This window comes from Drosophila ananassae, chromosome 2L (assembly GCF_017639315.1).
Source record: "Drosophila ananassae strain 14024-0371.13 chromosome 2L, ASM1763931v2, whole genome shotgun sequence".
In the NCBI taxonomy this organism is placed as follows: Eukaryota; Metazoa; Arthropoda; class Insecta; order Diptera; family Drosophilidae; genus Drosophila; species Drosophila ananassae.
In genome coordinates, this window is record NC_057927.1 from 21,442,732 (window position 1) to 21,469,603 (window position 26,872).

The 26,872-nt window shown below is 40.3% G+C and overlaps 2 protein-coding genes across 15 annotated transcripts; both read left to right on the top strand.

Moving 5' to 3' along the window:
- The first annotated feature begins 14 nt into the window (after nucleotides 1–14).
- Nucleotides 15–1,972, top strand: LOC6501601 (ferritin heavy chain). The gene is made up of 3 exons (XM_001955530.4): nucleotides 15–352; nucleotides 669–801; nucleotides 1,072–1,972. The coding sequence occupies exons 2-3, from the start codon at nucleotides 684–686 to the stop codon at nucleotides 1,629–1,631; spliced, it is 678 nt and encodes a 225-aa protein (XP_001955566.1). The 5' UTR covers nucleotides 15–352; nucleotides 669–683; the 3' UTR covers nucleotides 1,632–1,972.
- A 7,012-nt stretch (nucleotides 1,973–8,984) lies between these two features.
- On the top strand, nucleotides 8,985–18,808 carry LOC26513960. 14 transcript variants are annotated; one of them, XR_006508037.1, is made up of 4 exons: nucleotides 9,867–10,294; nucleotides 11,505–11,867; nucleotides 17,700–17,795; nucleotides 18,179–18,808. XR_006508037.1 is itself a non-coding variant. In XM_014911744.3 (3 exons), the coding sequence occupies exons 1-3, from the start codon at nucleotides 9,169–9,171 to the stop codon at nucleotides 18,394–18,396; spliced, it is 318 nt and encodes a 105-aa protein (XP_014767230.1). In that variant the 5' UTR covers nucleotides 8,985–9,168; the 3' UTR covers nucleotides 18,397–18,808. The 14 variants fall into 14 exon arrangements, 2 of the variants coding, with proteins under 2 accessions (XP_014767230.1, XP_014767231.1); XR_006508038.1 differs by having other exon boundaries at nucleotides 9,867–10,099; XR_004311516.2 differs by having other exon boundaries at nucleotides 9,873–11,734; nucleotides 11,808–11,867.
- Nucleotides 18,809–26,872: the final 8,064 nt, after the last annotated feature.

The window sequence follows — 26,872 nt, forward strand, 5'->3', positions numbered from 1 at the left end:
AAGACCCATATTAGCTGATAATAATCTCAGATGTCCCCTTGAAACGCAGATACAAAGTGCATCCATAGTCCAGTGGCCATGTTGCACACGTTGACAACCCTGCATGTGACTCACAACATGGGAGCCCCAGTAACGCGGCCATAGCGGCCATATTGCCCCCAAGCTGCCATGTACTGAGCGCAAAAACAGAGCTCTCTCTCTGACACACACACACAACGCACACACATGGCGTGTATGTGCATAGAAAGAGTCGTACGCGACGCTATAAACAGCAGTTCAGTTTTTGATTTCCAACAAGCAGCACACAAAACAGCGCCAACCACGAAGTTCGAACTTATTGTAGACAATTAAAGTGAGTTTAATCAATTACTAGCTAGTTAGTAGGTGTCGGTCGTGGTCAAGAAATTCGCAAACAGAAATTCTCAAATATATTGGCTAGAATTTTCTAAAAAGAAAAACAAATTCCGTGAAAACATTCCGATGGGGGTTGTTTGTTGTGAAAAACAAAGAGAGAGAGCGAGAGTGCCACTATGGGAGGCGAAGAAAATTCAAGAAACCTCTACGACGCAAAAGGGGAATACCGAAAACAAAAACAGACTACGACCTTTCTGTCTTTGTTAAATATTGTGAAATTAATTTCCCTTTTTCGATTTCCCCATTATTTACAGTAATCCAAAGCAAAAATGAAATTGTTCATTGCAATCGCTCTAGTTGCGAGCCTCGGCTCTCTGGCTCTGGCCAAGGAGGAAGAGTACTGCCAAAACAGCGTGCTCACCGCCTGCTCTTCGTCGACCTTCTCAGGTAAGTAGCACACTCCGCTCACCCGCAGGTGAGAGCCTGTGTGAAGAGAGTTTAACTTGTGTTTGCGTATTGTCGTTGTTGCTTTTCTTTGTAAAATAATAAACAAGCACTCACGGGCTTTTTCTCAGGCGAATGTAAGTAGTTAGATGACGTAAATTAAATAAATTTTGGAACTAGAACACAAACACAATTCTTAGAGACTAATGCAGTGGCTTAACTGTCTTAACACTATCTTAATTCGTGTTTTGTTTTTATTTTCCTAACCCATAGCTAACTCTATCTGTAATGCCCGATTCGCTGGCATCGATCATGTTGAGCCCGAGGTCCAGGCCTACATCAACTCGCAGCTGACCAAGTCCTACGACTACCTGTTGCTGGCCACGCACTTCAACTCCTACCAGAAGAACCGCCCCGGCTTCCAGAAGCTCTACCAGGGTCTCTCCGATCGCTCTTTCGAGGACAGCATCGCCCTGATCAAGCAGATCACCCGTCGCGGTGGTATTGTGGACTTCAACACCCGTCACGAGTCGCCCGCTTCCGTAAGCACCCAGCGCAACACCCTGGAAGTCGATGAACTCCACTCCCTGGCTTTGGCTCTGGATAATGAGAAGCAGCTGGCCGCTGGAGCCACCCATGTTCACACCCGTGCCACCCACGCCACCGAGCGCGACCCCGAGCTGGCCCACTACATCGAGGAGAACTTCCTGGGCAAGCAGGCCGAGACTGTGCGCAAGCTGTCCGGCTATGCCAACGACCTGGCTAAGCTCATGAAGGTGCCGGACCCATCTCTCTCCGTCTACCTGTTCGACGAGTACCTGCAGAAGCAGTAAGACGTTGGAGATTCTCCTCCCTTCAACACATTATCTTCCTTTCCCTCAAAATTGCTCTCATCATCCCGAAGATAACGTTTAAATTTGATTTGTTTCCTTGGTTTGTTCACCAATAAATCGCAGTGCAGCAGCAGCATTATCAAAGCAATATTTGAATGATTTATACATACAATCTTACCCAACATTCACCTTGATTTACCAGCACGCCAGCACACACGAGATTGTGATAATGTTATCATTATTAAGTTAGCAAGTTCGCCCCAACAAATGTATCTTTAGCCATGTATGTTACCGCGTGAACAAATAAACACAACAAAGTAACTAAATATCAACTTAGAAAACAGCAAATTGTTTTTGAGATAAGGTTTGGGTTTGGGGTTTCATTAAGTCCACATTGTGGGGCGTTTGGTTGAGTTTTTCTTTCAGCCGAATGCTGATAGAATCCCAGCGGGAAGTGTACTTTGGATACCAGATGAAACACTGTCACTCACAATCGCGAAAATTCCATAAAAACATGCGATTTAGTACGTAAGTGGCGTTGAATATCTATTAGATCATCCATGATTCCTTAGCATTTGAAACTGGGGAATCACAGTATAGATATTTAGAAATTTAAATTTTTTACAATAAATAGGGTTTCCCCAAGTGGAGGATTCACCCACCAATAGTTGGGGCTTTTGTTGGACACCAATAATTATCCACCACATAGCCGATAGCGTTTGAGGAATCATCCAGTCTACAAAGTAATCTCTTAAGAAATCTTTGAAGCTTAAAGAAGCCGCCTATCTTATCAATGACACGCTCTTCTGCCTGATAAAAAGGGCCACGTTGTTTGGCGATTCCACAATAGATTCCATGACACAACGGAACAAAGTCATTCCCTCTGCCCCCTTCACTTATCACTGTCTGCTGCACACGGCTTTTGCTGGGATCGTCCGGAAAAGTTCCGGCTGAGTGGGGTCCGAGCGCCATCTTGGCCGCCTGCTGACTAAGCCGGAAACCTCCGACGAAATGACGTGGATGTCGCCTTTTGATGACCGGAATGTCACATCGTTACGTACGGCGATGCAATCTCTGAGCTGCTCAGATGCTTTTTATTGTACCCTCAGTCTGCATCGCAGTTTCCTTATCAATTTTATTTTGGTGTTACGTAAAAAAGGGATTTATTTTCAAATGACAGATGTTTATTTTAAAGATTTAACTATTTTTTTAAGACTTAAAAACACATAAATTGTAAAAGTAGATTAAAGTAGGTGGTGTAATTGTAGTAGTGATCTTAATTGGGGATATAATTCTAGGAAAAGAATTCTATAGAACATAAATAACTCTCTATATATGTATGAATATGTGATTAAATTTGCAGTATGGATCCAGGCCACGCATCAGAGCAATTTATCAATTAGCGACGCCCATTCAATGAGGACTCGGCTCATATCACCGAACATCCGGGATACGGTCGACTAGCACGTGAAATGAACGTCAATTTGCCATTTTAATGCCGCTATAACTACTCAGCGGATGGGAGGGTCAGGGGTCATCAAATCGCAGTATCCGTATCATCAGGAGAAATAGAAACCGGATTCAAGTAATAACTGCGTGCTCTCGTGTAATTAGAATATGACGGCCATTTGGGATCATAACAGTTAGTGCGGAATGAGATTGAAGCTGACGTGGTGGCCCCGGGAAGGTCCTGGTCCTGGTCCTCGTTCTATGTCTCCAAGTGCGTGCAATGGTCATTAAATAATAATCCACTTAATATTAATTGCCCTGATTTGCGGATGAATACTGCCTCAATGATACTTCCTAAACCCCGAAACGCATATGAAATATTAGAGGGTAGCTAATTTGGGTCATTTGTGGTACATTTGCCAAAGAACTTAACTTTTATATTTCTAATTGTTCTCGAAAACAGGTTTGCTGCGCCATTTCACATATGTATGCCCTGAAATGGAGTCCATAAAAGGTTTCTTCTTGCCCAAAATTTCGTATTAATTTATGCATTTTAATAAAAACGTAAAGCAATTACAAAAGGGGTTGAGGTTGAGGTTGTGGGGGTTAAAAACTATTCGAATGGCCAGATGTTGTCAAAGTATTTGGGATATGTCGGTTATTATTCGACATCCAGACACTATGAATATGAAAAGCAAATGTGCGTTCGTATGTCCAGGACATGCGGGGCACACATAATATGTATGCAAAATAGCAATTTAATTTCGTTTTATTGCAATGCCATTTGCAGCCAGTGAAAGGCAGCTGCGCCGACAGCCCCAGCCAGGCTCCCCATAAATAATCCTTGCACCTCCAACCCCATTCCCTGCCACCAATAATCTTCTGACTCGCTTCACTTCCAGAGCAATTTTAATGAAAAGTCTCGTCTCCGGGCTTTTTGTTCCTCGCCATGTTTTCTGTGGCAGGCAGACGGTCCAAGAAGTTATTTGCGATTTTTCATTAACAAATTTTTCGTAGACGGGAAAAGTGCAGACCAAAATAATACAAAAGAAAAATATTGTTGTTTTTATCAGTAAAGCAGGTAGAGTTATAAAGATAATTACTGTCTTCTGTCTTATTGATCCTGGTATTAATTGGAACTGTTATTAAAAGTGATTTAATTGATTCCGTAATCTAATCAACTATAAAAGTACTGGTGTTTTATCAACTAAATATCATTATTCTTTATGCACACGGCTACGGGCAGTTAAAAGAAATAATTAATCAATATTATTTGTTTACTAATAATCATTTGTTCTATACTTTTTAAAGAAACTAAGTACAGAAATAGGGACTAAATGGTAAGGCACTTAAAATTATCATTTCTTATTAAGTATTTTACGAAACTTGACAACCATTTGATATCAAGGATACCTTTCTTAAAATCAATCAATTAAACTTCTGTTAATGAATTGCAGAACTACTAACCGCCACTTTATAACCAGAGTATTAACGCCAATCAGGGAACTAATATTATTCCAACCTTTCAATTAAAATCCAATCATTCCAGAATGGGGGTATTATACCAGATCAGCAGATTGTGCGTAATAGAGCCATTTACTTTGCCAAGGCAAGAGTTGAAATCGATAGCTCTTGAAGCAATTTGTGCAATAACATTAAGCAGGAGGTTTGGGGGGGGGGATAAATTTCCTGGGGGACTGCTCGATTAGCCAGGCAATCGAGTGCTGAGGTAACAGGTTTACATGCAAACAAATGTGTTTGGTTGGAAAGCAGGGGTTTGACTAATGGATTTTCATGTGGCGCGATAAGACCTGAGTGTAGTCAGTCGGTGATAAGCGAACGATTCCTGCCCTTTGTTGTGTTCTTCTCCCTTTGCGCAAAAAATAATGAAATTTTGCAATATTTCGCTGAGGTTTACACAGGGGGATGGCCTTCATTATTTGATGCTTTTTGCAACCTGATCCAGATCCACCCCTTGGGCTGTTGATTTTTCAGCTGCTCAATTTGCATGCATTCACTTTTCAAGGTCAGTGGGTAAAAACAAGTTGCGAAAAAAAGCAGAAAGTTTGCAAATCGCATAAGGCACCCCATCAGAGCTACCCCGATAGGTAGTCACTAGGGGGTTGATATTATAATTGTTTGTTTTTAATACTCTTTCTAAGGATAATACTATTTGTGAATAATTTTAAACTTAACTTAAATCTCTTAACTCTTAACTTAAATCGTAACAAAATTTTAATAATTTAAGATAGAAAAGTGAATAATAATAATCAAATAATAGTATAATTCATCTTCAATTGTAATCTTGGTACATAATTCATGTAGTAAGTGTATTTGATGCTTCGGTTTCGGATGCTAAAGTCTTCTTTTGTTTTTCAGCTCTTTGAGCTTTTGCGACTCAGGCCCTTAAGCGGAAATGGTCAGAAATGACATGTGGCCGGCAATTTGCATACGCACACGCACATTTTGGCAAGGACTTGTGCTAGCCCACACCCAAGATCTGATTCAGAATCCGACTCCTGGCAGCTGCTCCCCTGCCCGCATCCGGAATATCTGAATAATGCGTGAGCCAGGCACGCGCAGAGCCAAAAAGCTGAAGGACGAAACTGTACCCAGGACTTATCCCTTAGGGTTGCAAATTATTTCAGCCCACAAACTTTGCAATCAGCGTAAATTCTGATTCAGTTTTTGTCTGCGGAGTGCGCTTCCTCAAATATTTATGGGAAAATCTCACTGCACTGCCACTGCCACTGGCACTGGCACTGGCACTAAATTAAAATTCAATAAATCATAATTTGCTTTGATTTGTCTGCCCAAAAATTGAACTTAATCGTCCTTTCTCTTTCCCTTTTTTGGCAAACCGTGTATCTCTCTCTGTTAGTGATTTCATTGTTGCATTTGAGTTGCCCGGAAAAAGTTTATCAAAATTTCATTAACGTCTGCGTTTTTGTTTAAGTTTTGGCTTTCCATTTTGGCAATTATTTCGCCCAGGATAGAGACAGAGACTAAGGAGTAGAAAGAGAGGGGGCTAAGAAGTAGAAAGAGAGGGGGCTAAGAAGTAGAAAGAGATGGGGCCTAAAGTGAGAAAAAGTTTTGTCTGAAGAGGCGGACAAACTTTCGATGTGCAATTTTTCCGGTCGAAAGTTTTCACTAGTTTGATTAGATTTTTACTCAGACCCCCGTCGCCTTCAGTCCAGTCAGCACACAATAATTTAACTTTAATTTTTCCGATTTGGTTGTTGCACTTTGTGTTGTTTTGGAGCGCAACATAACCTCACTCTCCGACAGGACTCTAACCTCACTTTCCCAACCGGACTCGACCTAACCACAAAATGTGCGCATTTTCGGTCGCTAATTAATTTCTGCGTGTGGCCAACGACTTGGCTTGCAGCTAATTGTTATTGTTTTAACTACCTTGAACGACGTCGATGCCACAACACCACCACCCCCTCCCACACCCACACCCACTCACCACCCTTCGGCACCCATCAATGGCCGCACGATTTTGCGGTTTTCAAAATTCAGAGAACGTGTGTGCAGCAAGGCGAGAATTTGCGCTATAAACATAAAAATTAACGACTGACAAAAGGTTGTAAAAGACAAAGACGAAGAGTAGTTGCACTTGGGCTGTGAGCTGTGTGGGGTTGGGCTCGGCCCCATAGTTTTTGGCTAGACATTAAAATCAGTTTTTACGATCCTGCCACACCCACTTAAAGGAATTCCGGGTGGAACGTGCTGCCAGGCGGCAAGCAGTTGATTAAAAATCAACAGAAATCAAAAGGGAGTTCACAAAACAAAGTAATTCGTAAAGAACTTGAAATCCATAAGCTTAAGAACCTAATCTAATCTAGAAATTCAAAAAAGTGGATATTAATATTTTTAATATTTTTTATAGTATACATTTCGGGGTCTTTGTAACCACTTCTCATAATGGGTAGAGTTATTTGATATTCGAAAGAAGAAAGGCAACTTCCTAATCCGCGACAACTGTCGGTGGAAAAAGTCTCAAGATACTTGTGTTCCGAAGGCGAGTGAGTGAAACTCTTGCAGCCTAAGCCGCTTACCTCAAGTGCCCCAAAACGGTGGGCCACACTCAGCCGCACAATTGCGACAATTGCTGCAAGTTGTCCAAACGGCGGACGGATGGTGACAGCGCGATTAACTCGCTGTAAGCCATAAACGCTTCTCTGGGCAACTTCCTTCCAACCGCTTTTCATATTGTCACTAATTTCGTATGCATGAGCTGAAATGAAAAGCGAGGCGCAAAAGAAAAAAATATATATATAAAATGGAGAAAAATGGGTAGCCGTAATCGGCCAGGCCGTGTTCATAATACGCCAGAGAGGCACTTAAAAAATCAAGTTAACGCGGCAGCCACACAAGGATCCTCCCTCGCCATTTACTTCGCAGTTTTTTTTTTGGCTTTTTCACTGCCAACATTTTAATCCATATTTCCTGCAGAGGCAGCACTCGGGAAAAACATGAATTTTAAGGATATAAGATTTAAATTTAAAACAAATATTATACAAAATATTTAATCTATGGGCTCCCTAATATTTTAGTCCCAAAAACTTAGTAAAAATATTTTTAAAAAGTCAAAATATTATTTCAAAAATGTTTTCTTTTGGTATAGGGCTCCTGTTGCTGCTGCTGTGCCTGATGTTGCTTCTGTGGCGGCTCCTGCTGCGGCTGTTCCACTGCCGCCTGGCAGACAATTTTAAAAGATAATAGCATTTTTTTCCCCACTCCTTCCTCTGCTGCCCATCGTTATGGCCAACATTAATGGCAACAACGTAGACGCGTACAACAACTGCAACAAGGATTACCGGGAGCCACAAAGTTGCCAGGATCCCAGAGCCCAGCTCCTAGCCATCTGGCAGCTGCAGACGAGACGAGTTATTGCAGCCACTGGCCCGCAACGGACTCCACCGAGAAGAACAGTCTCCACAAAGTGGAGGCCATCTCCTGCTCCTCTATGCAGTTTCCAAAAATCGAGAGACCAGCGACAAGAGCAATTCGCGCTTTGTGCGAGGACATGACCAAAATTAGCATTTGACCATAAATTGGGCCATGCACTTGCACTTGGCCAGGAGCGCTGGGCGGTAATGGGAACATCGTCCTGCCAGCAGGATAAAATGCGAAAGGATAAAGTAACAGGATGGCGACCAGCGCCAGATGTGTTTAAAGGCTTTAAGCCAAAGGAAATTGCACTCGATAGGAGGGAGCTAATGTCATTGAAAAGATGAAAGTTAACTAAATCAGGTTTGAAACATTGTTTATGCTACTGAAATTTAATTATAACAGAGCCCTAAACTGAAGGTCTAACAGTCCAACCTTTTCCCCTTTTCAAGAGAGGATGGATTGGTCCTATCAAGGGCAAGGACTATTGCACTTTGCTACTTCAAGAGCTGAAAGCAGGAATTTCACTAATTTGCATGCACTTAGCAACAGCACTAACATGAGTAGGCTTTGAGTTCATTTCGTCTAATGTCATCTGACCCCGCTTGCCACCCACATCCTCCCCTGAAACTGGACTGACAAGATAGGGAGTCCACGTTTTGTCCAGCCTAATGCCGGCGCGTCAAACTTTGTCAGCGTTATGACAACTCTGCAGTTAACTTGGCATTTGAAGTTGCTGGTTGGGGGCGTCTGGGAAAGTGGAGCGGTCTGGAGGTGAATTGTCAGAGGGGGTGGCTGGAAAAGGGGACCAGGTCGGTGGCTCAGCAACAAGGCAACAAAGCAACCGCGACGCGACGGCGGCACGTAGAACGAAACTTACCAGCAAGATAAGCAGATTTACTTAAAGTTTCCAGAAAGTCAAAGTCTAGAACTCCCGACGTGCCCCTTGTTGCTGCCTCGTTCCTATTTTCCCTCACCCTCACACTATCTATTTGTCAGATTCCAATTCAAAGATAACCCCGCCGGGGGCATTAGTTGGTTTTCCTCATTACCTTGCTGAAATCCGCGATATGTGGACACCCCGTAAAGATTCGATTTGTGTGTGAAAGGATTTAACAAATATATCTCTTATTTGGTTAGAAAAAAAGTGAAGTCAGCTTATTGTGATGTCTTTGAAAATTAAACAAATATGTGTCTGGTTCGTATAATGGAAGTCCCCTTCATCATAATTAAATTTTATTTTAACTAAAATGCCCACCAGTACCAGACATCTTACAAGACCTAAGCCAAGTGTCCAAGTGAACTTATCTTCAATCCATTAAGGATCTAATATTGTTAACAAGATTAAATTAAAAACTTAATTTTCAGTGTTGAATATTTTCAGTAAAAGGGTTTTAGAGACCCCTTCCTGTGCCATTTCCTGATCTCCTTAGTTTCAGAGCCACTCCAGAGTTTTGTAATTACAACAGCATCTGATTAGCTAGAACTTTGGAAAATGTTAGAGTCAAAATTTGAGAGAATGCATTTGGAGGGTATAAGGTTTCCTCTTTTGTGGCAGGACGATGCCATGTGCAACTGGAAGAGGACCAGCCAGGAGTTGCCTATCGATGGTGGCGTGTGGTTTGCCTCGACAGAAGCTGACTGTTCATTCGCATTAGTCGCAGACTGAGTGCAGTGATTGCAGGTGGGTGGCGGTGGTCGGTGGAGAGGTGAGTCGCCAGGTGACAACACGTAAATGCAATCAACCGGTGCGCACGTAGCGATACGCGAATATCTGAGCCCAGTCACAGTTTCGTTTTGGTTGGAAACTTTTCGCCGCCGTTCACGTAGGTGAGGGTGGCTATTGGTGGGGCTGGAGGAGAAGGCATTTCGCCCTGTTTGAAGTGGATTAATCAGGGCATTTAGCGATTGACGAGCAAAGGCGACTGGCGGCGCCCCTTGTCTCGATTCGGCCGGTGTCACGTATCAGTTGGAAAACATTTTCCGCGCGGCATGCTCTCAGCTCGAACAAACGAATGCAAATAGTCGCCACAAAGTTGCAATGACAATCGCTAAATAAATTAAATAAAATTCCCGATATTTTAAAAGTCTTCTCGAAGCTTCTGACAAATTGAATGACGGTTAAGTTAAAAAAAAAAAGTAGCAGTGATGGATAGGCTTAAAAATAAGTATCTATATAAATTTCATCTCAATTCCAAATTCAAGCACAACAAATCGAAATAATTGCACAAAAAAAGAACCTTACCCCTTGGCGTCTTATGGTATTGCGATTTTAATAACATTTTCAAAAATATATTGCCCCCAACTGTCTGGTGGTGAGTTGAGGAAAAAGATACCCCAAAACTCTGTTTATCCAGAAACAACATCATCAAACACAACCTAAATCGGTGGACTTATCAACGCTCCACAGAGCAGCCGCAAAAACAATAAACCATTTGGCAATTGTCTTTCTAACATCCTGAAAACCATCTCAGGACCTCATTCGCATCCTGTTTCTGTTTGTGTTCCTGGTCGAACTCACGTCGTTTGATGGGCATAAAGTGAAATAATAAAACATTTTAACTCGACATTTGATGGCTGCTTTTATTTTTATTTGTGCGGCATAGCGACCGGCAAATAAAAACAGAACCCAAAAACTGAAACCGAAACCGAACTCCGGATTCACCTTGGAGCGATTTAATTTTTATGATCCTGCCACAAAGGAGACAGAAATCGTAAACGGGAAGATGGATGCCACCGGGATGAAGACAAACTCCTTGTAACGAGGCGAAATTTATGCAATTAGAAATTAATATTATACAATTTGATCCATGGCCTTATGGCCGGGACACGCGCATCGAGTGTCATAAATGTTAGTAACTGCATGTTTATGCCACATTTTGAATGGGGGCGTGACATGACAGCCTTCCAAGGAATTCTCTCCGCCATCCTGCAACACAATTTTAATGCGCAGTACAGCCAGAAATTAATATTGTCACCGTGAATGGGATTGGATCTGCATTGTTTGGCAACAAATTCGCTTTGCATCCTCTTCCCATTGGCGATAACTTTTATTAATCATTTAATTCGGCTGTAAAAAGTTGTGGGTGTATGGGTACAGTTCTGCCGGATGCCGATAAGCCTTAAACACAACGTGGGAATCTGCCAAGTGTCCGCCAATGTCCAGGACTAAGAATACCCTGAGGGATTACCGCCGCTGAAGTATCCAAAGATACAAAGTCATTACGACGCAGCGCATTCATAATTAAAAATGTTTACACAAATCAACGGCTTCAGGGTCCTGTAGAATTTCTATGAAACGCAATGAGCGTAATGGAGTTTGATCCTAATTAGTCAGCAGAAGGATAGGACTCCAGAAAGCCCTGCAATTCATCCTGTACTTTCTATTGTAAAATGAGTATATCTTCAGTTAAAAGATTTTAAAAGACTGTTCTTTTTCTTAACTCCATTACGCACAAAACTCTTCCACTAATCAACAGCTGAATTAGAAAATCAACCTCCTGAACTTTGCTCAATTTTTTTAAGGACTCTTACTCGAGGGAACTGCTTCCCCATTCAAAAAATATAACCCCGTGGCTAATTACTAATTCAGGCAAAATGCTCGCTAAAAAAATACACCATAATTCAATGGATCCGAGGGGTGGACTTTCCAGCTCAGGAAGCTATACAGGGGAAATCCAATAAATGGAACCAAAAATGTGCGTACATCAAGGAGCATTTCGGCGGATGAGGAGGTGGACACTTTGCATAGCTAAGTGAATTTCTAGCTGCATAAATCGAACTTTCACTTTTTTTTGGGTACTTTCTTTCATACTTTCGTCCTTTCAGCACTTGGCCACCCAGGACACGTAACGCTGGACAAGGAACAGGAAACGGAAACCAAAAAAGGTCTCGGGGCGTTGCTTTCTGTATTAAATTAGCATAATTTCTTCAACAGTTTTCATTATGTCTGAATTTTAAGTAATTTTTTGTATTTTGTTCAGGCTTGAGCATATTTTTTCCATTGCAATTAAACGTGTAATTACTTGACTGCTTAAAAATGCCATCCAGCACAAGGGTATTTCGGATGTCCTTTCGTCCGTTTCCCCTTCTCTGATTTCTAATTGTTGTTGTTTTCGTTTCATTTCTTCGCTTTTCACGGAAGTTTTAACTTGTTTTTATTTGATTTTCTCATTTATTCTGGTCTGAGTTATTAGTGAGCTCTCATTACCGGAATTACACGGAGGGATGGAGTTGCCTTCTGTTTTTTTGTTGTTATCCTGTTTACTTGTTGTGACACTTTCAAGTGGACCGTGAAGGAGATAGAATTTCTGGATAGAAGAGGTCGCTGGAGTTTACTTTTTTATTCGTTTATTATTTTAGCTTAAACGATTTTTTTTTGTATCCCTGTTCATTGTGTTTGGCTGCATTTTTTCCCCGTACCCGTACCGACATCCATGTGTCGGAGTCCTTAAAGATGGCATCGCTATTGGACACTAATCTCTGAAGCAAGCCCCACTCCTTTTTGCCTTCATCCGACTTCCTTTCGGAGCTCCAAAGTCAAGGCAGACTGCACTTAAGGACACTCAGGAATCAGACTCTCTGTCTGGCGAAAACTAAGAGACAAAAAGCCGGCGGAAGCAACAAAAGATTCGATACAACAGAAATGATTTCCTTGGACGGAAAAGGACGAAATTGGCAAAAACGCGAATGTATCCTTAGGAGAGTCTATTAGCGGACAAAGGAGTTGCGGGGAGGAGATTTTTATGATTTTGATAGCATGTGACAACAGGATACATGTTCTGTGCCCTGTGTCCTGGCAGCAATTTTCCCTCCAAAGATGATGTTCCCATCACCGTTTTTATGGTCTTCGATAATGCCTAATTGATGTGTCCAAGTCCCAGGCAAATTAGATGCGAAGGAAGTCGAGGAGGCGGGCTTCGGCAATTAGCCAGGACAATTGATGTTCGCCCTTATCTGTCCCACTCCCTAGCTTGCTGGAAAAAAACAAGGGATCATCCTGCTGGGTTTTGTTTCGCCAAATTGACTTTAAAGGTTTCAAGTACAATTTACAAACTTTTTAAGGACGTGACACGGTATGTGAAGCGATGTGTTACGACTCGAGAAGGTAATTCTCTCCGGAAGAAGAAAAAAATCGACAAAGCTCACTTCATGCGTGTGCGATTTGCATTCCCATCCTGTTGCCTGATGGGAAATATCCTGTATGTGGGAAGGACTCGTAAATCTTTTGCCTCTGCGTCTGCCCTACGAAAAACTCTCCTTATTTTTTTACCTCCCGTCTGGCACATAAATCATATGCAGCCAAGTATCTGAAGCGAAGAGAAATGAGACAGATTCGACTATTTTTACGCTTCGACGGGGAAAATGCGTTTTTTTCGACAATCTGCTCCACATCTTAGACTCAGCGTGAAAAGTTTTCAAGCGGGAAACGATAAACAAGTTCCGGTATATATATGCCAAAAGTTATAAGACATAAAAACTATTTAATCTCTTGCTAAAGTAGTTTTCATAACAAAAAAATACTTAAAGCGTATGCGTTTCTTATAGATAAAGCCACTAAGAAAAACATGTTCATACATATCACTGTGGACGGAAGTCCACGAGGTGACGACCTGCATGCCTAGGCGTGCGCGAGGAAACTCTATATATAGCCGAAGAATTAAAAATTTTCTGTAGGCAACCGATCTAAATGAATGATATACCAATCGAAAGGTATTGTTTCAATTAGATAATTTTTGTCGAAACATATTCCAAAAGTTATTTGGTTTGGGAGAAATTAGGGTGAAAGTAAAAAAATTTTTTATCACTAAAGTGGGGCTGGTGGACACATTTTAGTCCCCAGATAGAATATTTTTATATATTCGCATTCTAGAGCTAAATACGCGTCGATTGGTACCTCAATCGACCCGATCCAACATTTCATTCAGAAGTTATTCGAAAAATTCAATTTTTTCTTCTTCTTCAAAATGAAGCCAGTTTGCGTCGGTTTGTCGGTTTGTCTGTTTGCACTATTTTTATCTTAAAAATCCTGAAAAAAATTGGAAAATGTTTGTTACTATCATATGAGCAACTATTGTTCTACAACTTTTTGAAATACCTTAAGCTTACGTCAAAAAATTAAAAAAACTTTGTTAATGAAAAAATGCATAACTTTATAATTAAGAAAGATATTAAAAAGAGCTTTACACCGTTGAAAGGGGTTTTTAAATATCTATTTCACTTTCTTTGGGACCAAACGTCTATATAGTACACAAAAAAAAATACACTGAAAATAAACTTTTTTTTTAAGAAAAAAAATTATTTTTCAAAATTTAGTCGACTGACCCTTTTTTTTTTTTGCACGTGTAGATAGCTTTTGAGATGACGCAACTTTTGACATATCGCTCATATCTGGCAAAATCCGTTAACTCAAGATATAGTCCTGTAAGTGCAGCTACCCATTTTGTGCAGCCTCCTGTGAAGCTTGCATTTACTTATACATGTGTGTGTATTTGATTGGCAACTTTGCTTTTTGGTGTCTGCATATATTTGGTCTATACCCTAAAAAATATGGAGTATATCTTTTCAGATTTTAGATAATTTATTTAAAAATAAAATCCAAATAAAAAAGGGCTTAAAAAAGTAAAACGTAAACATTGACTCAAGTTGGACTCGAACCCAGGCCCTCCGTGTTAGGAACCACGACGCTCTCCACTCAGCTATCCTCGAACTTTGTTGCTTAATGGCAACTTTTGATGTAATTCTACTTTGTGTTTCAGTGTCTCATGTCTTAATGAGAAGAATGCAAAATTTTATGAGTAGAACGCTTGCATATGCCCCTACTGCATATGCATATGCCCCTACTGAGCATATAATGCATATAAATAAATGCAGCCACCACCGTTTTGGGCCAAATCATGGATTAAAAGCTAAAAAAAAACCAGGCAAACCAACTCCGCCAATACTTTTCTAATATTTATTATTTTATATCGCACACCCAAAATAAATTGTTACATTCAACAATTGGTTTAACTAGAAAAACTGGAGAAACGTAATTTCCATTTTTTTTTTAATTTTTTATCTTTGCGCATTTTTTTTTATATATAATACATGTTTATTATATGATTGATCGGATATGCCATACATTTTTTTTTTGTTATAAGTTAGAAGGAAGGAACTTAGTACAGATTGCATTTTGGGCAATCTTATCCGATTTGCAAAATTTTATTAGGATAATTGGCTTAACTTTGTTGTTTTTGAAGCTAGAATGATGGGACTTTTTATGGTTTCCGTTTTGGGCAATCTAATCCTATGTTCATAAGAATCGGCCAACTATATCCTATACCTGCCATATAACTGAACGATCGGAAATGGCACAACCTTTCTATTTTTAAAGATGCTTGGGGTGTTTCCAATATTTTTATTAGAAATTTTGTTGATGGTGAAATTCTCATAAGGATCGGACAACTATATAGGATCCGATATATATAATAATAATATAAGCTTATGCTTAACTGCAAGGGTATTTCAACTTCGGCTCCGCTTGAAGTTAGCTTTCCTTTTTTGTTTTTTTTTTATAATTTATTATATAGTGGAACTCTCATAAGGATAGGCCTCTCATCTGTTAATTTGTTAAAAAAAATTGGTTTCCCACAACTACGGAAAAATGTTGGATCTTAAATACATTTTTGGGCAAATTTTTAATTAAAATTTTTAAACTAACCAAATTCCAAAACCTTTGTAAATTAAAAATACGTATAACTTCAGAGCCACTGAAGCTATCGAAAAATTCTTTACGTCTTTGGAAAGGTTTTTAAATTTTCCACCTTCTTGAATTTCAAAATCTATAGAGTTAAAAAAAAAGAGTTTTGATGTTTATCCTTACAATTAAAGTATTGCTAACTGTGTGAATCGCCTGTCCAGAGGTTACTTCCATATATATATATTCTATATATTATGCGTTCTGTTTTAATTAATTGAAGATCAATATATACAAAAAAACAACTGATATCATATAAAAAAACCTCTTGACGAGGTAAAGTACCGGTGACGAACCTGCATGCGAAACCCAAAATATCTGATATCAATTTTAGTGACGATAATATGCTATATAGGTGTACAAAATTGCATATAAAAAATATTCTTGTTCGGCACGTGACTGATTTGTTTTTTGTTTTTCTTGCACGTGCCGAACAAGAATATTTTTTATATGCAATTTTGTACACCTATATAGCATATTATCGTCACTAAAATTGATATCAGATATTTTGGGTTTCGCATGCAGGTTCGTCACCGGTACTTTACCTCGTCAAGAGGTTTTTTTATATGATTCTATATTATGAATATTCGCCATCATTCTGCATTCAAATTCTAAGAACAAAATATTTTTTAGGATTTTAGTCACATTTTCTGGGGCATCCCCTTCGAAATAATGAAGAATTCATGGGAGGCCCAACATGGCCCCCAGCGATGGCTATATCTTTCCCAATTTCCATCCGATCCTTAAACGGAATACCTTAATCGATTTGTAGAAAGATTCTCCGTCATTCTGCATCAAAATCTAAGGACAAAATATTTTTTAAATTTTTCGTCTCATTTTCTGGGGCATCCCCTTCGAAATAATGAAGAATTCATGGGAGGCCCAACATGGCCCCCAGCGATGGCTATATCTTTCCCAATTTCCATCCGATTCTTGAACGGAATACCTTAATCGATTTGTAGAAAGATTCTCCGTCATTCTGCATCAAAATCTAAGGACAAAATATTTTTTACATTTTTCGTCACATTTTCTGGGGCATCCCCTTCGAAATAATGAAGAATTCATGGGACGCCCAATATGGCCCCCAGCGATGGCTATATCTTTCCCAATTTCCATCCGATTCTTGAACGGAATACCTTAATCGGTTTGTAGAAAGATTCTCAGTCATTCTGCATCAAAATCTAAGGACAAAATATTTTTTACATTTTTCGTCACATTTTCTGGGGTATCTCCTTCGAAATAATGAAGAATTCATGGGAGGCTCAGTATGACCCCCAGAGATGGCTATATCTTTCCCAATTTCTATCCGATTCTTGAACGGAATACCTTAATCGATTTGTAGAAAGATTCTCCGTCAGTCTGCATCAAAATCTAAGGACAAAATATTTTTTAAATTTTTCGTCACATTTTCAGGGGCATCTCCTTCGAAATAATGAAGAATTCATGGGAGGCCCAACATGGCCCCCAGAGATGGCTATATCTTTCCCAATTTCCATCCGATTCTTGAACGGAATACCTTAATCGATTTGTAGAAAGATTCTCCGTCATTCTGCATCAAAATCTAAGGACAAAATATTTTTTACATTTTTCGTCACATTTTCTGGGGCATCCCCTTCGAAATAATGAAGAATTCATGGGAGGCGCAATATGGCCCCCAGCGTTGGCTATATCTTTCCCAATTTCCATCCGATTCTTGAACGGAATACGTTAATCGATTTGTAGAAAGATTCTCCGTCATTCTGCATCAAAATCTAAAGACAAAATATTTTTTACATTTTTCGTCACATTTTCTGGGGCATCCCTTTCAAAATGATGAAGAGTTCATCGAAGGCGCAATATGGCCCCCAGCGATGGCTATATCTTTGCCAATTTCCATCCGATTCTTGAACGGAATCCCTTAATCGATTTGTAGAAAGATTCTCCGCTATTCTACATCAAAATCTAAGGACAAAATATTTTTTACATTTTTTATTTTTTTACAGGACGAGGACAGCTGCCGCTACGGAAAGAAGGAGCAGATTTTCCAGGAAAAGGAAATCTTTAAAGTCGTGTCGCGAGTAGCGAAAATCCAGCATTTTGTACGTAATACGTAATACTTTTGTACGATTATAAAAGTTCAATTGTAATTAAAGGGAGTAAATGGAAAAGGGTCATTTGAAACTTCTAATGGGCATAAAAAGATTAAGATAAAGATTTTGGAACACCTTTTCTTTTGACTTGATCCCTTCTTCAAAATTTTTATAAATTTTAGGCTCCAAGATATTTGTGTTAAAAGCTAGACTTCCTGTGTAGTTTATGTAATTATCCTTAAAAAACTGAAATCAGCAAAAAAACATACATATGCACGTCCTTCTGGGAGTTGCTTTCGAACTTTCATAATAATATTTTCCATTAGTTATGCCGTATTTTGATGTGATGTTGTCGCTCTGACGAAAGTTCTCTGTTTGCTTTTCATTTGCAGTGCAGATTAACGATGGCCCGCTGAGGAAACCGGGAACTCCAACTAATCGCAACCCTTTGGGCGCGGAAAAGCAATCTCAGTTTTTAGCCAAAAGGGCGAAACTATCAAAACTATTCGGAGTGACGATGGCAGCAGTGAAAGCGGCGCACCCAGGACACAAATGGGACATACAGGATGCCCGGGAGACGCTCTGCCAATTAACAGTTACATGTGTTTGAAGGAAATAATTGGGTTGCGTGACAACGAGGACAACGGCGACATGGCGAAAGGGGCGAGGTTCGGGCGGGATAAATAGTAAATAAATAGAGCTGCTCTATTAAAAGCAAACAAACCCACACGCGGATAAACTATGCAATTATAGTGATTGCTGATAGTGCGTCATCGTCATCATTGGGGAAAGGCACACGGTACTATCGTCCTTGTTCTCGTTCTTCTTTCCAGTCCCATCATAATTATCGTCATCATCAAAGTCTGCCGCAGGACAAAGGCGTTGCTAAAGTTATTAACGCGTCATGCGGCGTCAATCAACTTGGGGCTTCTCCAGGACCAATTTGCATGTAACTACACTGGCAGAAGTGTTTAGTTTTTGAAACGTGTTTTATCTAAAGAAAATATATTCCTAATACTAGACACTTTTGCATATCATATTTAACATTTTTCCAGTGCTTCCAAAGTAAGAATACTCACCCCTAAGCGAAAAACCCAATCCAATTCAAACCCCTTTTTGCCATCAAAATTTTTTGGGCTAAAAAGAGTGGAAAACGTGCCTTTGCTGGTCCCGAAGTTTATGTTAATTTAATTGCAACACCAACCGCATTAGAATAGTTCCACGTATCCTGGCAAGGATGTGTTTTGGATGGCAAGGGTTTCCTCCAAGCGATTGATGTGTTTGCCTTTTGCGGCTGCTCAACTTGGTTGCCATTGACAAATTTCTTGGCAGGCGGCATCCTTAATTAAGTTCGTCCTGCAGGGACTCTTAATTGCGTTAACTCGTTTGTTTACCCTGGTGAAAGATGTGTGTGCACATATCACATCATCCATCGATAGTTTCACATTTGATATGCCATCAAGGAAAGCACTGGAACACATCAAAGGCAGGATATCAGGTTTAGATTGGAAGGTAAGGATTCTACTTTATAAAATTGTAATTAATCCTCGGGCAGGAGAGTTAATATGAAAATTCTATATTTTAAAGGTAAGGTAGATGTGTTTAGCATATGGTTTTAACTCATTATACTGGCACTTACCATTTCCCTAGTCTAACATCGCAATATCTTGAATAATGTTTGAATTCTATCGAGAAGAGGTTATCAAACTCAATTCTTTCTCGAATGAACAATATCCACTCCCTTTCCCCAGAAAACCAATTGCAGAAAATGTTTATTTATGGGCCGCGCAGTTTGTATTTATGGCCGAATCATGATGACAAATGTCAGATGTGGCAAACACTTGAAATGGACACTGGGCTAAGTCACCCTCTGAGCCCTCTCAGCTTCAGTGTTGTGGAAACATTTTGCAAATATTCTTTGGCGATGCGAATCGGGAATAGGAAATATTTATGGCTCGCTCAGCACATTACACACCTAATTTCTATATTAGTTTTCGGACAATGTCCACCAGAGGATAGCACAAAAATGCTGAGCCCAAATATTTATGCAGCTTGATTGGATTTTCGTCACGCCCTCGGCCAAAGCCTCGCCCATTTATCAGAGGATGGGTCTGGCGAAAGTTCTGACATATTTTGATGGTTCCATTTTTGTCTTTATGGCTGCCTCATTAGGCTCCGTACACTTTCTTTGTTTGCAAAGGGTTTAAGGCCAACAAATGACTGCAATTTGCAACAATGGAATGGAATGGATGCCAGGAATCTTTTGGCGGTCTCCAACCCCCTCTTGTATTGCCATCGAAGACTATTTAATCGTGTGTAAGTAATAGTTATAAATTTCCTTTGTCCATTATTGGTTCCAGTATCTATCATGTCGCAATTGAACGACTGTTTAAAAGTTTCCATTCACCGAAGCTTTCATTGAAAACTCATAATTTTGATTTACGAGAGTTGGGGTGGGGCCAGCTGTTGGTATTTTAACAATGCCTCTTAAAACTCACCCCTCTGCCACCTCATTCCACCCTCCTTGAACTCATCCTTGACGGTTATGGCACATTAGCACCTCATTTGGGACTGGTTCCGGGATAAAAACCATACAATTTTGAAAAAAAAATTTCTATTTATAGATAGTTTTTTGCCATAAACCTTTTCGATTGCATTTTTCGACTCTAAGTTTGTCTGTTAAATTAGTATTTTGTTACAAGAAAACCAATATTTTTATCCAAGTTTCTCCCCCTTAGAGTTTCATTCAATATTTCCCACTGGATTCAAAATTTTAAACTCGAAAAATATCAAAACGATATGATACAATTCCGCCTGCATTGGATTTGCATTTCTTGCTGTCAAGTAAGCGCTTGATTTATGTCCGTAAATTGGATAACCCGGCTAGACCGAGACAGCTCATGATCTGGCGGCATAAATTGAAGCTAACCAAATAATTTCCAGATCCCAGGAGAGACACCTCCTTGCTCCGCCCCAAAAAACAAACGAAATTGAAAGCCATGAATTGCAAATGAATTAATTTTCGGGAACAAAGGCGCACAAAGTTGAAATTGAATTTGTTGCTCATTAAAATGAGAGCCACCATAGGTGGGGGGATAGTAACTGGACAGGAGTGGGTGGTGTGGTGGCATTTTAGGCAACTTGGAAAACCACTTAAACACACACGCGGGACCGAGCACATGGCTAACCACACTGACACACACGCCCAACGCGTTATGGCCACAATTAAGGCTATCATTCCCGAGGCAAGACATATGCAAATGGGCCAAAACGAAAAACCCTTTCTCTCGTATATCATCCTCCCAGTGGGTGGGATGGGGTGGTGCGGTGGAGATGCCATTTTTGAGAGAATTCTAGCCCACCCACCCCGAGAGGAGCTCAACATGAATTTTAATTATTCCGTTGATATTTCAATTTGAATTTTGCGAGCTCAGTTAATTTCATTAATAAATATTTATGGTTAAGCGTCGCAATTTAAGCTCACAACCCCAAAATTGTGGTAGATTTCGAAACATACTCTCCCCTCTTTTTTTAAACCTTTAAATATATGCTGCTATAAAAAATATTTAGAGCTCAGTGATTCAAAATGATTATCTAATATTTCAAGAGCCTAGTTTAATGGATAAAGCCCATCGTTCTTGGTCAAGTGTCAATGATTGGAATGAAGAGTTGGATGAGTTAAACCTCAGCTTCGACAAAGCGAGATTACGTGCTCTGGTTGTTCATTTTTTTCAGTTGTGCCCGTTGCCGCACAAGGACACACATGGGTCCACGCCAAAGTCACAGGACATGCCACTCGTTAGGCGGCCAATTGATTGATGGCCGCTCTGAGGCACTGAGGAATGTCCAACTCGGAATGCAGGGCCAGACAAAAAGTGCGGATCATTGTTCACATATCGCATTGAAAAGCACTTATCAAACGTCTCCTTTTCGTCCTGTATAACTCCTTTTCTGACAGTTGAAATTAAATCAACGCTGATTTCAGTTGGGACTTTAAATGAATCTGCCGCATCGCATCGCATCGCTCGCCCACTTCTCATTCGCGAATCCTCCAACCCTCTACCAAATGGAAAACTTCTGAAATCCTTACAGCACAGTCTGGTACAGTCTGTCTCGACAGTGTTAAGCCCCACGGCAACTCGCAGATTAACTCAAATTTGTGGCGGCCAAATAAATTTCACGGCGCGGCATTAAAAATTAAGCGCACACCCAGTCACAAAAGAAGTCGAACTTGCAGTCGACTTTTTACAACAGTCGTCAAGTAATTTCCACTTTCGTGCTGGTTACTTTTGGGCTAATAAATTTCACCTGAGTATCTGCAGTCACGCCTCTGCATATGTCTCTCCCAGTCCATCCTTGGGAGCTTCCTTAATTTATACCCAAAAGTATCTGCGTATCTATGCAACTGAAAACTTACAGGCTGTCTCTTCCAATTTGTACAGTTCTAAACTCCAAAGGAACTAAGTAACGAAAGTCTAGGGCTTAGTGCAAGTTAACCCCGGAATAGCGGGATTCCCACGATGGGGATGGAAAATCGAATAAAAAATCCATTTTCCCCGCGTCGCATTTTCCCATTCTTTCTATGTTTTTTGGTAAATGTGGCAATTTTTTTCTCATATTTCAGAACAAAAAGGCGCTACATTACACAAAACAAATTACAAAATACAAAATAAGAGGCATATTTCTCACTTTTATGATGTTTACTGGACACGCCTCCTCCTGCCACCGCCTGCTAGCGACCTTTCACCCTTATTAGAGCAGCGGGACAGTATTTTTTACCACTCTATATATTTTTTTTTTAATTTTGAATTTCGAATGAAAATTTACATAATTTATGGGCAGCAACAAAAGTCACACACAGATACGGATCCAAATCGGGGTAAAAATTCGAGGGTGGAGACCAAAAGCATATGCCGGAATGAAGTTTTTTTCATTAAAAAATTTGTTCATAATTTACGATTTTTTAAACCTCGTCAACAACAAATGAGACTCAAATTATTTTTGGTTCCATTTGGTTCCGTTTTTCTATTTTTTGTTTCTTGATTTGGTCAGGCGCCTCATTAAGAGCTCATTAAAAAGATTGCTCGAGTTATTCTTGAGCATTTAAACACGTTTTTAATTTTAATGCATTTTATGGCCCCTTAACAAAGTCCTCCGTCACAGTTCAGGGCCTCATCACCATTGAATTTTACCGCGGGCTGACTTTCACTTGTTGACTCGTCCAAAAGGACCCCTTCGCGATCCTTCTCCGGGAATCCTCGTCAACGTCACCGCACATCAGCACGTCAAACTTCATTAGGAAGGCAGAAAGTGGTGAGGATGGGTTTTTCTCGACCAGCTTTTCCAGAGGAAAGGGGGTTGCTTTCTCCGATGCTTCTGTTGCGGCGGTGCCTTCATTGTTTTTATGGGCTGCGCTAATTAGTTACGAAGTCATAGAATTTTACAGGAATTGCTCCTGAGCACTGTCATGATGCTGTCACCCCCCTTCCCGCCCATTATGTTCACTTGATGCAGTCATCATTTGTGGTCTTTCACTTTTGAAGTGGGAGTACTTGATATAAAGGAGCTCTTCAGAAAATATATTGTTATTGATATTATCGACAGTATCCTTATAAGTTAAACAGAAAGATTTTGATTTATCCCACAATCTTGGCTTACAAATTGTCAGAATAAATAAGAGTGCCTGGCTAACATTTATAATTTCTGTAAAATTCCACCACAAATTAATCAGAAGACACTCCAGTCTGACCACTTGACCACTATATAAGCCAAAACTAAACAAATCCCAACCGAGAGGAAACCGAGACCAAAGCCAATTAAAAGAAAGCCCATTTGACAAAGTGATAGTCTGGGAGAGCCCAAGATGAGCCCTAACCGAGTAAGATGTTGGCAGGTCCATAAATTTGTGGGCCACACGGACATAATTATGCAGACAGGCAGTCTCAAAGGGTTAAGTTATGGAGGGAGTATTTTCTCCCTGGTTTGTAAATTAAAAATACCACGCCCCGCTGTTATAAATCAAAGTCACTGGGCTTTGTGTTGGATTTGCAGAAAGGAATTTGTAGACATTAAGAAAGTCCAACTTTTCCTGTTGCTTCCTGGGGACCATTTGAATAAAGTTGGACCTTGTTGTGGGGAAAGTGTCGCTGACATGTTAAGACTTCTTCCAGATTTATGGGCCAATCTTTGGAAGGGGAACTTCTTAGCAAGTCTGGGGGTGCGAAAAAAACTCCCTGTTCTGGGCCAATTTAAAAATTGAATTTCAAAACCTCTCACGGTTTTCCCGGCTAATCATTTTTCAGATTGGCCAACACATGTGTACCCAGCTCTTAGATCTTTCATCGATGCGAAAATTTTGACACATGCCACGCCACATCTAATTCTCTATTGTCTCCTGCGTTTCTCCTCGGGCCCTAATGCGATTATTTGGTGTGTTTTTGCCCCAAAAAGCAGGCCATTTGCCAGCAGCTCTGATTAAATTGGATTGCAGATGCTCATAGACGTCACACATGCCACAGGACGTCCCTGTGTCCTTATCTTTGGTGTGTCAACACCAAACCACCCAAAAAACAAGGAATAAAAAACTTGAAAACAAGCAAATAAAGGGAAGGACTTTGCAAATATTGGAAGTGGCTATATTAGAAATATTAAATACCCTTACAAAATAGAGTATGTTTTCAAAGATTTCAGAAGCTATGTTTTTATTTTTATTGAAGTTTTGAAAGAAAATATCTATCATAAATTTAACATTCATTTACAATTATTTCATAATCCAAAGGTGAAAACTATTAACCCCTCTCAGACAGTGTATTCCCACAAAAAAATCAACGTAGGTTTTCAATAAACCCATCAAAAGGTACGAGTGGCGATGGCGAGTGAACCCTCACCCATGTGCGTGTCCTGTTTACAACCCCACCCCATTCACTTTCTCCGGCTGTATGTCCTCCGGCTAGCTCATCGTAAACGCAATTTGATTTATGGACAATGTGGAAATTGAAAATTGTCGCATGGTCACTTTAATTTGAGAGTTATGCGACTTTAAACTGAGTTACAGGGGATGTCCCTTGCTGATGATGCGGCAGGAAGTGAATTATGTCATGCCTCATTGTGAGGTTATGTCACTAGTACAGTTGCCTATGTCCTATGTCCTCCTTTGTCGAGCTTTGGCCTTTTGCGGCGACTGTACTTGACCGCCTGCGTGTGAAAAAAGGAAGCGGCACGCGTCGCTTGTTAACCGCTCGCTGTTGCAAGTTAAAGAGCAATTTCAGGATACCATAGAAGGGGAGGTCCTGCGACCAGCAACCCTCTTTGTCTTTTGGGTGGAGTCTGTGTTTGATGTTTGCCCCTCGCTGTTTATCGTTAGCTGCTGAAGTGCCGCGATGGTTTAGTGTCAGCTTATAGTTTTGACATTTGTCGCTGGGCTAAAGCTGATTGCAGATGAGTATCGGAAGTATCCTGGACCGGCGGAATGATGGATGTCCTTTTATTCACTTGGAGCTGCTGAAGTGTGAAATATGCCGTGGAATAGTTATTGACCAAGAGGATTAATAAAACTGATTCCTAGCAAAATAAAAACTATGAAAATACTTGAAAGTATCAAGAAAAATAAGTTTTAACTCTTCAACGCAATGAAGTGTGAAATACCTTTCAGTATCAACATTTTTCGAATAAAAGTTAACCCATTGAGATCGCCTTGGGGGTGCTTGACAAAGTTTTACTTATTTGGCAATTATTGGAAATATTTTCGAGTTTTAATTGAAATACTGCCGGCGCTCTCCTTCGCTGCGAGGAGAGCCACTTTCATGCATGCCTGCACCTGATGCCACTGTCCACAATTAAAATTTCATACCGCCCACACTCCTTTGGGTGACTTTTTATGGTTATCATTTTGGCTCCTCTCGGGGGTTTTACTTTTCATGGCTTTTCAATTTTAATTGAAATTTATGCGCAGCCCTCAAAGGGTTCCTGTTGGCACTACCTCCTGCCCCTGTTCTCCTGGCCACGTGTTCGCCAAAAAAAGAAGTGTTGCAAATTGTTGAAAATTTCAAAATTTACATGGACAATCCGCCCGGAGCAAAGCGATTCTGAAAGGGGTGATGGGAGGCGGAGTCCCGTGATTTACAGCCCGCACTTTTGTAATTTATGAGCCGCCGTACTTGAAAAACAGAACCAAAAACCGAACCAAACTGAACCGAACATGGAAAGTGCATGCAAAACATTTTGTGGCGCCATTTTATTGTGCTTCGGCTTGTTCATGTGTAAAATTTGAAATTGTTGTAAATAATTACCCTAATGGTCGTAATGCCATGGGGCGAAATGAGCCCCAAAGCCCATCCAACCACTTTGCCCAAACTCCACTCCTTCGGGGTCGAGTTTTCTTTTGCCAAACAGTTAATTTGGAAGCCGGCAACGTCGCCATTTGTAATTAAGCCTAAACCGTTAATATTTTAGCCAGATAAGAGCAACTGCATCCCCGTCTACCAGCCCACTCCAAAACGGGCCATAAATTCACGGCCAAAAGTTGGTCCTTTTCGTACAGGACTGGAAGGTCCCAATTGTTGGAGAAGCATTTTACGGTTGGGCGAAAGCGAATCTCTTTCGTTGGGTGTTAATTTCCAACCAGATTTTTTCCTATCTCTCCCCAAAGAAAGTGAAATTTCCCCCCTGAGTCTTAGGGCCAATATTTGGCACTTGTTTTCTTGCCTGCATTGGCAGGAATTTAATTAGCATACCGAATCGTTAACAAGATTGGAAAGCCAGTGAGTTATGCAAAACTTTTGCATGTAATGTTAAGGGGAAGGTGGCTTAGAGGATAGGGTTGCTGTTTGGCCTATTGTATTCTAAATACTGTAATCAAGAAATATGTATGTCTGCACATTCTTGAGCCAAGAACTTGGCAGAGATTCCAATATATACCTAAATATCACACTGAAGTCACCAATATTAAGCCTCTGCTATAAATTTGGCAATAACAGATAAGTTTCAAAAACTGCAAGTAGACACTTTCTTATCAAATGATGATACATTATCACATATTTATAGAGTGATATAATAATGGACATTTACTTGAGAGAGCTGTCAGACAA